The 15,009-nt window shown below is 35.9% G+C and overlaps 1 protein-coding gene across 4 annotated transcripts; it reads left to right on the forward strand.

Annotated features, from left to right (window-relative positions):
* Positions 1-51: 51 nt before the first annotated feature.
* Positions 52-14,709, forward strand: LOC140799956 (uncharacterized). Of its 4 annotated transcripts, none has more exons than XR_012111128.1 (25): positions 52-187; positions 740-1,396; positions 1,483-1,607; positions 1,717-1,811; positions 1,959-2,186; positions 3,135-3,225; positions 3,780-3,831; positions 5,105-5,170; positions 5,887-6,041; positions 6,528-6,598; positions 6,809-7,003; positions 7,096-7,134; positions 8,416-8,523; positions 9,183-9,272; positions 9,410-9,485; positions 10,976-11,072; positions 11,156-11,225; positions 11,357-11,533; positions 12,533-12,760; positions 13,047-13,130; positions 13,294-13,478; positions 13,568-13,706; positions 13,781-13,840; positions 14,005-14,076; positions 14,163-14,709. XR_012111128.1 is itself a non-coding variant. In XM_073154544.1 (25 exons), exons 2-25 carry the CDS (start codon positions 828-830, stop codon positions 14,274-14,276), a joined length of 3,081 nt encoding a protein of 1,026 aa, XP_073010645.1. In that variant the 5' UTR covers positions 52-187; positions 740-827; the 3' UTR covers positions 14,277-14,709. The 4 variants fall into 4 exon arrangements, 3 of the variants coding, with proteins under 3 accessions (XP_073010645.1, XP_073010647.1, XP_073010646.1); XM_073154544.1 differs by having other exon boundaries at positions 12,533-12,655; XM_073154545.1 differs by lacking the exon at positions 52-187 and adding an exon at positions 326-349 and having other exon boundaries at positions 12,533-12,655.
* The last annotated feature ends 300 nt before the right edge of the window (positions 14,710-15,009 follow it).

The raw sequence follows: 15,009 nt of genomic DNA on the forward strand, positions 1-15,009 counted from the left end.
CAACTAAATTTGGGCTTCATTAGAGTATTGGGCCTATAAATGCCAATTTACAAGAGATCCGCCGCCTCTTCTCGTTTGGGAAAAGCCCAACGCCCAATTCCATTCTCGATCCCTCTCTCCTCCCCTAAAAGGGAGAGGAAAATAGCAGGGGAAAGAATTGATACGCACGGGAAAACCTTCTCCTAAGGTTCGATTATTTTGCCTTTTGCACGATATTTTGGGGTTTCTCTTTAGATGCCAACTTGTTGTTGGATTCGTAGTTGGAATTCTCTCTCGCTTGAGACTCTTTGCTGTCGATTTGAGTAGAAGGAGGGTTGTATCTGCTGCTTTGTATCTTTGACTCACGGAAGTATTGGCCATTGCTCGTTTGTTCGTTGCTAATGTGATTCCTAGTAGCTTTCGCCTGCCCTTATGTTGATACCCGACTCGTTTTTACATCCATTTTCTGGAAAGGTTCTGTTTTTTTGAGACGTTTTTGCTATTCAATTGCGTCAAAGAAGGAAGCTTGGGCTAACTTCTTTCCTGTTCACCTGTTGTTGTTTAGCTTTGATTCGTGCAAGTAATGGTTATGACTCGTAACTGGTTTACACGTTGTTCATGTGACGAAAAATCGAAACTTTTTAGCAATTTGAACTTGAAACCATCACACTGACGTCAGTTAGTTTTCTCCTAGAAGGGTTATAGATTTTTCTTTTCTTTTTGGTTGAACTACTTTTCATTAGTTTTGTTTCCTGTGCAGATAATTTACATGTTTTAGAGTAATAATCGCCCTAGTCATGACATTATTGAGGATGAAATAGATTTTCTTCTGGTTTTATAAGGCTGCAATGTATGCCAGGAGGTTAAAGTTAAGAAGCCAGAATTGGGTTTATTTAGTTGGACAGTCAGGTTATCCATTTAGATCATCAAGAAGAGATATTTCACAATCTTGTTACAACAGAGGTGTTTTCTGTATAGACCAACTGGTGAAATTTGGTACCTTTGGAAAATTCAGCCTACCTCCACTTTCCCTACCAGGCAATTGTGGCATAGATTTTTGTGAGAGGTATAGTTTGCGCTATTTGTATGGTTCAATTAGATTTTACAGCTCCAAAGGCGATGGCAGTAATGCTAGTGAGGGCAAAGATGTACCAGTTAAAGATGCCAAGGATTTTGATAAAGCTAAGGCTAGGAAAGAGGAGAGTGTAACTGATTCAAGGAATCTCAATGAACATGCAAGGATTGGGGAACATGACCAACAGGAGTGGCTCAATAGTGAGAAGTTTTCTATTGATTGTAAGAAGAGAGAATCCCCCTTTTTATCCAAGCGGGAGAGGTTCAAAAATGAGTTTTTGCGAAGAGTTATTCCATGGGAGAAGATCACACTTTCGTGGGACAATTTTCCTTACTACATTAAGTACGTACATTTTCTCCATATACTGTATGTTTAGGATGATGTACCATTCTATGATTTGACTTTTACCATGTCTTGTTGCCATAAAGTGAGCATGTGAAGCGCTTGTTGGTGGAATGTGCTGCTTCCCATCTGAGACACAAACATTTCACATCATCCTACGGTGCTCGCCTGGCTTCCTCGGGTGGAAGCATATTGCTTCAAAGCATCCCAGGTTGTTTTTGTGGAAAATCCATGAAGTGCCCTTTCTATGTCTTTGTATATGTTGTCTATTAATTGTTAACAGGTCAGGTCAGTATCTCACTTCTTCTTGCTGTCCATAGGAACTGAGCTATACAGGGAAAGATTAGTCAGAGCTTTGGCTCATGAATTACAGGTTCCGTTGCTGGTACTTGACAGCAGTGTACTAGCTCCTTATGTAAGAGCAGTGGAATTTTCCCCTTGTACTGTTAATCTGTTGGTGGTTTAGATGTACTTTTTGCCTTCATTCATAAAGTTCTGCCTTTATAGTATGTTCTTTTCTTTTGATTAAAGAAATGTGTTACTCTGTGCCTATAATTTGCAGGACTTTGGCCAAGGTTGTACCTCAGAAGGCGAGACTGAGGATGAAAATGCAGAATCAGGGGAAGAATGTACATCAGAGTCAGAAATTGAAGATGAGAATGATGCAAGCAATGAAGAATGGACAAGTAGTAATGAAGCTAAATCAAATGAAAGTGATGATGATGCTGTAGAAGTATCTGCAGAAGCCATCAAGAAGCTTATCCCATGCAGCATTGAGGAACTTGCAAAAGTAAGAAACTATTTGTCAAACAGTACTTAATACTTATCAAGAATATCCACTTGACTTGTTTGAACTTTGAACTGTTGAATATCACGAGCCGATTATATATCATCTCCATATTGAAGCCTAAGTTTTGCAATTTGCTTCTGTTGATATCATGATACTAATAGATTACAGCCTAATAGAAATTTATATGCGTCCTCTCCATGACATGCTAGTCTAATTTATTTAATTTGACTCATCCATATAATCCTACATTATGAATATGAGCTGCATGCTTTTTTTGATTGTTGAAGATACTGTGGAGGATGAAAAGCATCCATATTGCTATGAGATACTAATGATTGATTATTGAAGATGAATGTGGGTCCGAGGATGGCTCCATTTAGTGTGTGTACTGAAGTGCGAGCTAATATCTTAAAGAGCATAATTCATAGAAAAGAAAAAGAATATTACCTACTTATAAATATATCCAGATCCTATGCATTTATCTCTAATTTTAGAAACCTTTATGATTTCGTTGAATAAAGTATATACAATTCTATGTAAGGCATTTGCTTGAAGATACTTAGAATGTGCAATATTATTATAGCCTCAAGACGAAGATGATATTATTATAGTCTCAGATTGTCATCAAACCATATTTCCTAATAACATAAGGAATCACTGGAAAATTATCTAGAGATAATTTGTGAGGATTGGAGGCTAAAAGAACTTTATTTGTGTGGAGTGACAATTGAGATTTAGCTTCAACAAGATTCTTAACTACCTTTCGATTATATGAGCTTGTTGTCTTGTTAGTTAGAAGGCCTAATACATCATATATTTTGTTACTGCATGAACTAGCAATTTACTAGTGCATCAATTTAGTAAAATGAGTTCAAACTCTAATATTTTCTAAGAGAATTCGTGTGCTTTTAGTCTGACAATATTTGCTTATGTTCCCATATGTTTTAGACACTTGCTGGAGAATCAGAGAGTTCTGAAGTGTCAGAAACATCAGAGACTGTTGAGTCATCGGAGCAATCAAAAAGGCCACTCGGAAAGGGTAATGTGTTCTGCTCCTTTTTCTGGTATTCTTGTTTTACATAGTCCACTGTTACTCTTGTTTTATGGTAATTCTCTAATGCAAACATAGTCAGGTCACATCATTCTCATTTCACTGAAACTTATATAATTCAATTATGTGAAATGTTTTTTTTTTCATTTCTGATGACTTTATATACAGCCCTCCTTGAGCATAGCAATATCAAAATTCAAAAGATCTGTGCAGTTTTACAGAATACTTCTGTAATTTTATGTGTCACCATCTTTGGCAACTTGTCTTTTAATCCACTTGATTAGCCCCTGAGTTGGGAGACGTTTTTTTTCTAGCTTTCTTGGTATGATACATAAGTATGTGCAGGCATTTTTCGTCTCGCTGCTGGTTTACTTTTTGTTTACTCATACCAGCTTCCAATGCACGTATTTTAGGTTATGATTTATGTATTCCATTTCCTTCCTGTGGTTGAGTTGCAAGAAATTTATAATTGCGACACATTGTTCCTTCTAAGTTCTACATGCATGCTTAGCAATTAGCACATTCTGTCATCTCATTTTCAGGAGACAGGGTGAAGTATGTTGGGGCTTCAGTGGCTGTTGAAGTTGATCACAGGTGTTTATTACACAACTATTGATTTTAGTTTGACTATGAATGATTGTGCAACTTCTTTTCTTGTGGTCTATTGGAAATTAATTATTCTTTATTGGAATTACTACTTTTTTGTGCATTTATTTTTCTGGTTGTCAGACTATCTTGGTTTCTCAATCTTCAACCTGGAATTTTTCTTATTGTCGAAAATGTGCATGAATGCCTTTAGATGGATGTATGTAAGATGATCCGTGTCTGATCAACAATTTCTGAGGGCTGTTGTTAATAGTTAAAGATTGAAATTGTATAGGTCCATTTTCCTTCAAGGCATAGGCCAAATGCCCAGGAGACTAGGAGGGCATCTGCGATTGCAGTAATTTAAAGAATAATCTGATCCCAGATAATTGTTACTCATAAATTTGCTACAGTTAAGTACTAAATAATGTGTTGAAACATTGTACTTTTTAGCTGAAAGCTTCTGGAAGTTAATTGTTTTATGTTTCAAATTTCAATGAAACAGGGCTGCGAAGCCTGAAAGCTTACAATAGGACTTTAAAAAATTCTGGGACTACAATTGATGCATTATAGTGCATACTGTAGCATGAACAGGTGCATATGCATATGGTGGCTGGTAGGCTGCATGTAGGATCCTCAATTATGTTGCTTTTGAGTCTATTTAATATTTACCTCTGCCACTCCTATGTGCTGCATGGGAGACTTTCTAGAGCATTCATGTTAGTCACTTTCATGGGTGAGATAAAAAAAATTTCCTTGTTACCATTTTTTATTTTATTTGGGCATTGTACTTAGCTTAAACTTATGACAAGCAAGTGAAAGTGTTGTAGCATTGAAATTAATCGGAAACTTAGTACAAAGTTTATTACTCTATTCTAAAAAGCCAATTTGGCCATTCACTTCTTTATGTGCATTACTTGCCATTTCCATTTTGATAAAAAATGCTACAATCAATGCTTTATGTTACATTTATGATTTAGTGATACTGAGAAACTAAAATCAAAGGAAGATTTTGCTCCATTTGAAATTGATTTTAGAGAGTGGCGCACATTTGAAGTCTGAATGAAAAAAGAACTAAAGTTGATTTTACCTCATTCAAATTATTTGGCTGGCTTTTGTATTGCATCTATATCTCTTAGGGTTACAATGAGAGATAATAGATTCGTCTTCTTCCTTTTCTTTTTTCTGAATATGATAGTCAGCGACCTTCTCATCTTCGTCCCACATCATTGAGCTTCTTTTGTATTCTATCCTGATTGTTAGCATATATATTGTATCACAGGATCATATTGGGGAAAGTACCTACTCCTGATGGCTCCACAAATGCCTATACTTTTATTAGTGGCAGGTGGGTGTGTAAGTCTTCCCTACAACATAGGATAACTTAGATGGTGATCTGGCTCAGAAGGCAATTTTCCTAGATATGTGCCCCTATTGGTAGAATATTCTAATTAGATTTCTAGGCCTTCTGCTTGAGAGGAGGATAAATGACTTTCTTTAACTCCATGTTGTTAAGTTCTTTTCAGCTTTTATATGATACATGACATTATATTCAGTTAATTATTTAATCAGTAGTTATCGTCTTCTTTATTAAACCAAATTCGTCATTAATTTATCAAAGGTTGGAGGAATATGAACTGTGAAATTGTGAATGGGATAACAGCTCTTGCTACAAGTTCTTATATGAGCATATATAAAAGATTACAGCATGAAAGTGTCCTATGTCCCCTTTTCTTCTCTTTTCTTTTCATTTCCCTGATTTATCATCAAATGTATTTTTGGCATTTGTGTACCTGGTCTCAATCTGTTCTTTTCACTTGCTGAATCTATTTTGTTGATCCAAATTTTACTCTCACAGTTCTCATAAAAGAGTGTCTTAATTGTTATCAGTTTCTTCTTGTGCATAGTGCAATCTGCAAAGCTTTAGATCTGAAACAGCTATATCTTGTCTCGGGCTATCCATTCTTTGACGTAATATTTAATCTAGAGAATGTCCTTTTGATATTCCTAATTTTTCTTCACTTTTAGCCTCTAATGTAATCTTGGATCATCAAAATCTTGCAGGACTCTGTCAAATGGACAGCGTGGTGAAGTATATGAGATCAATGGGGATCAAGTAGCTGTCATTTTTGACAGTCCCGAGAACAAAATGGAGGATGTCAATAAGAACGAGAGCATCACGGAACACAATGCAAAATCTTCTGTCTATTGGGTTGATAGTATGTTTCTATTCTACACAATTTCTTTCTTTCAAGCACATTATGCCTATTCATAGTTTTCAGTGTTTCTATCCTTTTAACACTACTTGTTTTTTTATTATTTCACTGCCTAAACACAGCTCTTTTTTTCCCAAGCGTGGAAAAGGCTATTAAAACTTTAAAAGATATAACACTAGGCACGCACTAAAGGAGTTTATCTTTATTTGGAGAAATGGCTTACAAATCTATCAGTGCTGATTTGGCTACTTTTAATCTTTAACAATATTTTTGTTATTTGTTTATGATTTTCCCTTTTAATTAATCTATTAGATAAGAATGCTTGTTACTTGCATTTTCTATTTACCTGGTCACATTTTGGTTGTAACATCTGATCATTTATTGTTTCTAAGTCTCTCAAAAAAAAGTTATTGTATTTGAGATATTTGCTTTTGCCATAATAGACATATCATGTTATGCATATGTAACTCAATTTATGCTGCTTTTTAGTTCAGGATATCGTGCACGATTTCGATACTCAGGCAGAAGATTGGTACATTGCAATTGAAGCACTTTGTGAGGTGATATTCTTGATGTCATCCACTTTCTGAGTTTCTGTATCCTTTTCATCTATATGAGGTGTCTGTTATTTTCTTATGTAACTGAATCTCTGTTTGATTACCCATCTATACAGGTTTCTAGTAAGATTTTTATATGCTTTGTTTATGATTATGTATATGATATTTTCCTATTTCTTGGCTACGGCTTATTTTTACTGCTCGCCTCCTCAGGTTTTGTCATCTCTACACCCAGTTATTGTCTACTTTCCAGACAGTTCCCAGTGGTTGTTAAGAGCAGTTCCAAAAGCAAATCGCAGAGAGTTTATTCATAAGGTAGAGGAAATGCTTGAACTACTTACAGGACCTGTCGTTTTGATTTGTGGACAGAACAAAGTGGACACAGCACCGAGGGAGAAAGAGAAATATGTGAGATTGATCAGACTTTTAGTGATATCATAGTACCTTTCATACTCCTTTGCCATATGTCTGACATTTCCTTGTGTATATTACTCTTGCAGACTATGGTGCTCCCTCATCTTGGTCGCGTAGCTCGGCTGGTAATTTCTTCCCCATTCAAATAAGAAATCCTTCATTTCAAATTTTTTTTCCTTTGTTCTAATGCAATTGTGACAGTACCTCCATGACCAGCAAATTAAGTGCGAGATTTTAAATCAGTTTTTAAAATGTTAAACTTATGTCCTTTTCTTTTCATGAACTTCAGTTAGTAGTTTTCTCTTTTCCTCAGGTCTTTCCATCTTTGAGGCTGATGTGCTTAGCATAGTCCCTTACTTTTCCCTTTATAAGCTTATATACTCGTACTAATTGTTCTCAAAAAAATATTGGTGTCAATGCAACATTTTCCATGATCATGTAATGCCATTTTGAATATGATTTAAGAATCTGAAACTGCTAAGTAGTTGGAAACAATAGATAAAAGTTTGCAAGATTATGAAATAGAAGTTTTGTTTGGTAGGGAAGACTATGTCAGAACAGGTATGTTACTTCTGACAAACTGACAAGTATCACCAGATGGGTGTGGGATTCAATTCTTCCCAGTCCCATGCAGCTGTTCCCCAGCACTGTCTGGATGAAGTTCTTCCATTGTCTGACCGTTGCTCTAGGTTGTGTCTGAACCACAGGGTTGAAGGTTTTTTTCTTTTAAATTTTTATTATCATCCATGGAGTTGCATATTTCCATGGGATGAGCCTAGTTGGACAAGGAAGAAATAAGAAAATGAAAAGAAACAATAAAGAAGAATGTTTGAGAAGATCTAAGTGGATATTGGATTTTCTTTTTATGAATCTTATAGGTCGCATCTCAAGCTTTAATTCTTTTTGCACACATGATCTAGGTCCAAATCCTTGTTCTTGGTAGAAGTGTTAGATGAAATGTATCATGGCCCAAATTAGTTGAGCTTTTCTGCCAAGGGTTTAATTCGTAGATGAAGGCAATTCAGGCATGAAATATGTTATATCAGATGACTTGCATTATGCTGTTGGAAATTTGTTTGCAGGATCCTTAATTGGTTCCTAGATGGATCGTCATGTTGTGTTACCTAATTGTATTTCTTTTAATTATTTTTCTTGTGGAATTCCATCATATCTACTTCTTGATAGAATGATAAGAGGGATTATGTTTCAAACATTATTGCTGCATGGCTTTATTTTAATTTTAGCATCATATCAACTATTTCAACTCCCAACTTTTCTGAATTTGGAACTTATTATTAAGTCTTTCTGTTGCTAACTATGATCAAGAGAAGGATTCTGTCTGATCATTATTGTACTGTTTTCTGTCATTGGTGATTGCTGACCTGGAATTCTGACTTGTTTTGCAGCCGTTGACATTGAAGCGACTAACTGAGGGACTTAGAGCAAATAAATCTTCAAAAACTAATGATATCTATAGGCTTTTCACAAACACACTGTTTCTTCCTCTTCCAGAGGTATCCATTATAATTTTTTATTTCCTTTTGGGTTTTTTCTTAATGCTTCAGGATTTCTTCCTGTTTCCAACTTTTTAATGTGCCGTGGCTTACCTCAATATGTATTTAGCGGTCAATCCTGTTACATGTGAACTTCTACTCATTTTTATTCAGGATCAGAAATGCCTTGAATAATTGTATTATCACATTATTCTGTGATATAGAAAAATTAGCGGAAATTTGTTTGTTTGCTTGATATTGGGATATATATAATGCTTATGGGATAACCATAACTATTGCACTTGTTTCACCTTTTTTGGGGAATAATATTGAAGAACTAACACTAAAAGAAGAATGTGCCAGTCCCAGACTCCAAGCAGTTCATTTTCTTTCTTTCATTTTTTTATAGAGATATTCCATATCCCCTTAATAAGATCTTTTACTTTTCAAAGTATCAAAATTGCCCTTTGCTTATACCAAAATATTTTTAGAAAGTTTATTGGGAAATCATGCTATTCACAATCTCCTTTGATATTTATTAACTAATTTTTCTTGTATTTTATCCTCAGTTGATGCTTTGTCTAAGTGTGGTACTCTTGCGTGCTGGTGTTGCATTGGTTAAGCTGATTCTTTTTCTATTATTTCTTGAATTTAAAAGTAACTTGGTTCTCTATGTGCAGGATGATGAACAACTTAGAGCTTTCAATAAACAGATTGAAGAGGATAGCAGGATAATAATATCAAGAAACAACCTTATAGAACTGCATAAGGTGTGACCTCATTCAATCTATTGACTAGTTGATGTATATAGCTTCTGATTGTGATAAATATGCTTCCATATGACCTGTGGTTTTTTCGCCTTTTCTGGTAAAATCCTTCAGCTTTTATTTTGCTTCTATCTATATAGGTGCTGGAAGAGCATGAGCTGTCATGTATGGAGCTGCTGCATGTCAATTCTGATAGTGTGATCTTGACAAAGCAAAGTAAGGAAGTTCTGTAATTTAACCATCCTGACTTGGACCTAGTCTTTTAGTCCTCAGTTTCCTATAAAGTCTGATTAAATTTTTTTTTCCTGAAGGTTACAGGATGGATCTTTTTTGCTTATATAATTTAGAGAAGAGTTGTGTAGCTGAATTGTCGAATTAACAGTGATGAAAAAAATTCTGTTTATGACAAAGGAACCTTGGCCTTATTCAGGCACAATTATTTTAATAATAATTTATAATCCTTGGAAGAGCTTTGATTTAGATCACAAGGATAATTTCTTGAGCATCAAAGGCATAATAATCCTATATCGACTTAAACTATGTGCTTATTTTGCTAATTATATGAAGGAATTTATTAGTTCGGAAAACATATCTGATTACATGTTGCCATTGATAGTCGGAGTTAAGCTAATTATCTGAAGAGTGAAGATATTGGCACTGATAGTCCTAAAGTTTGTTAGTCGACAATTGAGAAGTTTACTATTTCTGCCCAAAGGTTAAGCTCAACAATGAAAAAAAAGAAGACAAACCTACTTACCTTTTTCTTGAAGTATTCCAGTTCTGCTTTTCATTCTGAAGTTAATTTGGTTGTCCATTTGGTGTATGCTATGGGGTTATTGGTTTTAGAACACCTTTCAACCAGATAGGGATAAAATGGTTGACTTGTATGCAGATCCCAAAGATGATAATTCCTTGGACTGAATTTGGGTCCCAACATACATGAATGGACTAGCATACGATCTCAAGACATCTAAACATGTTACAGAAAATAGACGTATGAATTGTCTAGTGGACAATGGAAATCGAATTTTCTATCTATTTGTGAATTTGATGACAAGTGCTGGATAGTTCATTCTTGCTGGCTATTCTTGAACCCAATTTTTCTGAAAGAGATTGGCTGCACATAACTTGTTTGGACAATTTTTTGATGATGATGATTGATGGTGAGATGTTAGTTTTGAGGCTGATATGTTTTTCTTTAATTAATTTCAGTTGAACAAGATAATTAAGGATATGAGCAGAAAGATAGTTGAGTAGTCAATGAAGTTTTTTCTTCTTTTTATCTGTTATGATCTTTAAAACTAGAGCATCTAGAATTCACTAGTGCCTCTTAAATCAGACAAATTTCTAGGAAGGAACCCAATGTATGACAATTATTTTGGATGTCTATGACTGTAGCTAACAGACTTGTGAGTGGGAAATGGGAAGTGTTCTTGATTTCTTACCATGTTGTATTTGAAGAGAGTGTCATACAAAGTTCTCTTTTCTTTCTCTTTTTGAAATATTAAATAGGATGATCACTCTCCATGCTGGTGTCTCTTTGATGATTCCTTTCAGTAGCTGTCTAGCCTTTTTATTGTCTGATGCCTCCTTTTATTTCTTCAGGTTATCGTCTTATATTATGAGCTATCTTTAATCTTTATAGAGAACATAAAAATAACAGGCACCTTTTCATAAATGTTGCTTCCTTTTAATGGTATTTGCAGAAGCTGAGAGAGTTGTCGGATGGGCTAGAAATCACTATTTGTCCTCTGTGGTCCTTCCTTATGTAAAGAGTGACAGGTTAATTATTCCACGTGAAAGGTAATGCCTGTTGACATAGCAATAATTTTATCAGATAATGTCTCGTTTTATAAATGAACTTCTTCTATCTCTGGATTTTGAAGTCTGGATATAGCCATTGCAAGGCTAAAAGAACAAGAGACTACTTCCAAGAAGCCCTCAAATAATCTGAAGGTGATATTCTTTCTGTCTAAGATACGGATTAAGAGTTTTTCTTTAAATTTGATTTAAACTCTTTGTGTTGGTTTCTTGATCATAACTGAACACTACCATATATAGTCTCATAAGATCTGTATTTACTGCAGAGTCTGGCCAAAGATGAGTATGAGAGCAACTTCATTTCGGCGGTGGTTCCCGCTGATGAAATTGGAGTGAAGTTTGATGATATTGGTGCACTTGAAGATGTAAAGAGAACATTGGATGAACTTGTCACACTTCCTATGAGGAGACCTGAGCTCTTTACCCATGGCAATTTGTTGAGGGTATAATTCTATTAAGTTGCTTCTATAATTTAATTTGCGTACTATGTCACTGTGTGATTTTATGTTGTATTTCTCTCATGTTGGAGAAAATAGCCAAATAGGTTTTTACTCATATCAGGGCCTATGATATTAGCTCTATTGGAGAATTTGGAATGAACAACCTTAGTCTGTTTGCAGTGATGCAAGTACCTTGATAATCTACTATGCCAGCTCCTGTCATCTCATGTCACATTGTCGACCTTATGCAGACCCATTCTTAGCAGTATCATGCGAGTGCCTTATTTGTACAGATAAAAGTATATTGTACTCTCATATGTCAACTTATGCCACCTGTGTCTGCTCATGGTGTTGGGCTATTTTGTGTGACTCACTAATGAAGTTGTGTCAACCATGCCTTTACCTTTCAGTCCTACAACTTGCTGCTCCATGCTGAGCACTGTTAGACCTTAAGGACCATTTGGAACAAGGGTTTGTCAACCTGTGATGAACCGTCAACCATGTTGGTCAGAACTTGTCATTTTAATAACTTACTCTTACAGAGATGAAATTGTTATATAAATTTCTTTTTCTATAGTAGCATGCCAAACAACATAGATTGGCATGTATCATGCTAGTTCCCGATCGGCCTCAATGCCAAGGGATATCTTTGTATATGCTTGTTGCCCGATGCCGGCTCCATGCTGAGCTGTTTTATCGCATGCATTCATGTAGATCCATGTCACCCCATACCTCCCCATGCCAAAACCTGTGTCAATCAGCACATTCCATTCCTCTGACTTATAGAACTCAAGTTTGAGAAGGTCTAAGCTAGTAGATTCTTTTCACCGTCTCTAAGCATGAGCCAACCTTCTGCAACTTCCTTTGTACATGCCTACTAGGATGCCACAACTTTCTTCTTATTTTATCCTAATTGATATTGGATTTTAAGATTTTTTTTTTTTAATTGTCACTGGAGTATCTGTTTCAATTGATAACCTATTCATCTGCAATTTCTTTCAGCCTTGCAAAGGTATATTGCTTTTTGGGCCTCCTGGAACAGGAAAAACTCTTCTGGCAAAAGCACTTGCAACAGAAGCTGGAGCAAACTTTATTAGCATAACTGGTTCAACACTTACATCCAAGGTAACTTATGTTCAAGACTGTCCACCCATGTTATTTTGGTTCTTATATCCCAGGTGAAGTTGGATCAGTGTGCACTGAGGATTAAGCCTTATCAATGATAATCAAGTGAGCTTCTTGATTTGTATAAAAGTAGGACCATTTTATGTGTTTATCCTTCATACAAGTCCCTGTTAAAGTACTGATATGTTTCCTTGTTTTTCAAGTTCAACTTGCTGCTCCTATGTATAATGAAGATATCCTGTTGCTTTGCATTCATTTTGACAGAATACAAATAGCGTTTCTGATACTGCCTGATGAATAAGTTTTTCTTCGTGTTGGGTTAGATGCATGTCAAGTGTGGTTAGTTTCCATTGTGGATATACTGCTTAACTTCCTCTCCCTCTTAAAACAGTGGTTTGGAGATGCTGAGAAGCTCACTAAGGCACTATTTTCCTTTGCTACCCGGCTAGCGCCTGTTATTGTATTTGTTGATGAGGTGACGTTGTAATATAGTTTACTTACCTATTTTGCAGATTTTTTGTGATGAATTGGTTTTTCTTTTTTTTTCTTTTTTTTGTAAACACTTCTTCAATATATATTTTTCATCAAGTTCCTGCACATTTGTTTTTTCTTAAATAGATCGACTGTTACAATTACAGGTGGACAGCCTGCTTGGTGCTCGAGGTGGTGCTTTTGAGCATGAAGCAACAAGAAGGATGCGAAACGAATTTATGGCAGCTTGGGATGGCCTTAGATCCAAAGATAGCCAAAGGATCCTTATTCTTGCTGCCACAAATCGTCCATTTGACCTAGATGATGCTGTAATACGCCGCTTGCCAAGACGGTATCATCAGAGAAGCCCTAAGCCGAGATAAATGGTGCACCTTCTTCGTTCATACTAAAATAAATTGGTTGTTCTTTGTTTCTATGTAGGATATATGTGGACCTTCCTGATGCAGAGAATCGAATGAAAATCCTAAATATTTTTCTTTCTAAAGAGAATCTTGAACCGGATTTTAAACTTGATGCACTTGCTAATTCCACTGAAGGATATTCAGGAAGTGATTTGAAGGTAAGCTACTCTGGGTATTGCTGGCTTGTTCTTTTATGTAATTCCATTTTCATCTCTTATGCTCTTTCATGCAGAACTTGTGCATCGCTGCTGCATACAGGCCTGTTCAGGAACTTTTGGAAGAAGAAAAGAAGGTTGTATGATCATAATGATTTCTTTATGAGAACAGTTGCTAGTTTTGCTAATTCATCATTACTTTGTGCTCGCTTTTGGCCTCAAATTGACTTCCCAGTTCTCAAATCTCTGTTCCTGTTTTGTTGCCTTGTGATTCTGATATAAGCATCTTATTTTTGCTCAGGGAGGTGTAACTTTTCGAGAACCTTCTCTAAGGCCCCTTAAATTGGATGACTTTATCCAGGCAAAAGCTAAGGTATTGAAAATCTCTTAGTTCGTAAATTACGTATTCAATAGTCGTCAATCTAAACCTTGTTTCTCACTTTATTGTCTGCCATTAAGGTTGGTGCATCGGTTGCCTATGATGCTACAAGTATGAACGAGCTAAGGAAATGGAATGAACAATATGGAGAAGGTGGCAGCAGAAGACGATCGCCGTTTGGCTTTGGCAGCTAATGACCTAGAAAAGTTTAGGAATCCTAACATCGAGTGAGTAACCGTTACAGATGAACGAGCGGTTGTGTGGCAAGAAAGCCTTATCGTCCTTGCAGAAAGTGACGGCTTATGGCGCCTAAAGATTATGTAACATTATTGTTATCTCCCTTGTAATGACATTCCTTGTTTTTTTTTTTTTTTTCCCCCTTTCATTTGGCCTATGAGCATCTTGTATCGATAATAAATTATTCGCCCATATTTTGTTAGTAATCAGTAGCAGTTGTTTCTAATTTTTAGATCTCACAGTGTCCATGTTGCTTCTGTAATATCTTCGCTGCCTCAGAGACGGTGCTTCCATTTGTATACCATGGGCAGGAAGTCAAGTTGTATTTTTATTTTGGGGTTATTTGCACCTACTTCTAACTGTAGCTCATTTTTATATAGACTTTTTGTTCATATTTTGTTACACTATGACCTCTTTAGTATCTATTTTACCTTTTTTTCTCTCTCTCTAAAAAGAATAATATGGTCTAAATGGATCACATTGCTACAAACTCCGAGATTATTAATTCTTTTCCAGGGAGTATACTTTCAAACTACGTAGGTCGAAGGGAAGGCCAGGTTCTACGTGCATGGGAACGTCAAAGTTCTTGGCAGTTAAAGTTCCACTTATTAACTATTATTGATATGCGCATGAGATAGTCGTGGGTTGACCCAAGGATGGTCAACATGGTCAAACCTTGCGGTTCTACAC

The sequence above is a fragment of the Typha latifolia genome, chromosome 13 (genome assembly GCF_019914945.1).
Source record: "Typha latifolia isolate L0001 chromosome 13, TyphaL0001v2, whole genome shotgun sequence".
Taxonomy (NCBI): domain Eukaryota; kingdom Viridiplantae; phylum Streptophyta; class Magnoliopsida; order Poales; family Typhaceae; genus Typha; species Typha latifolia.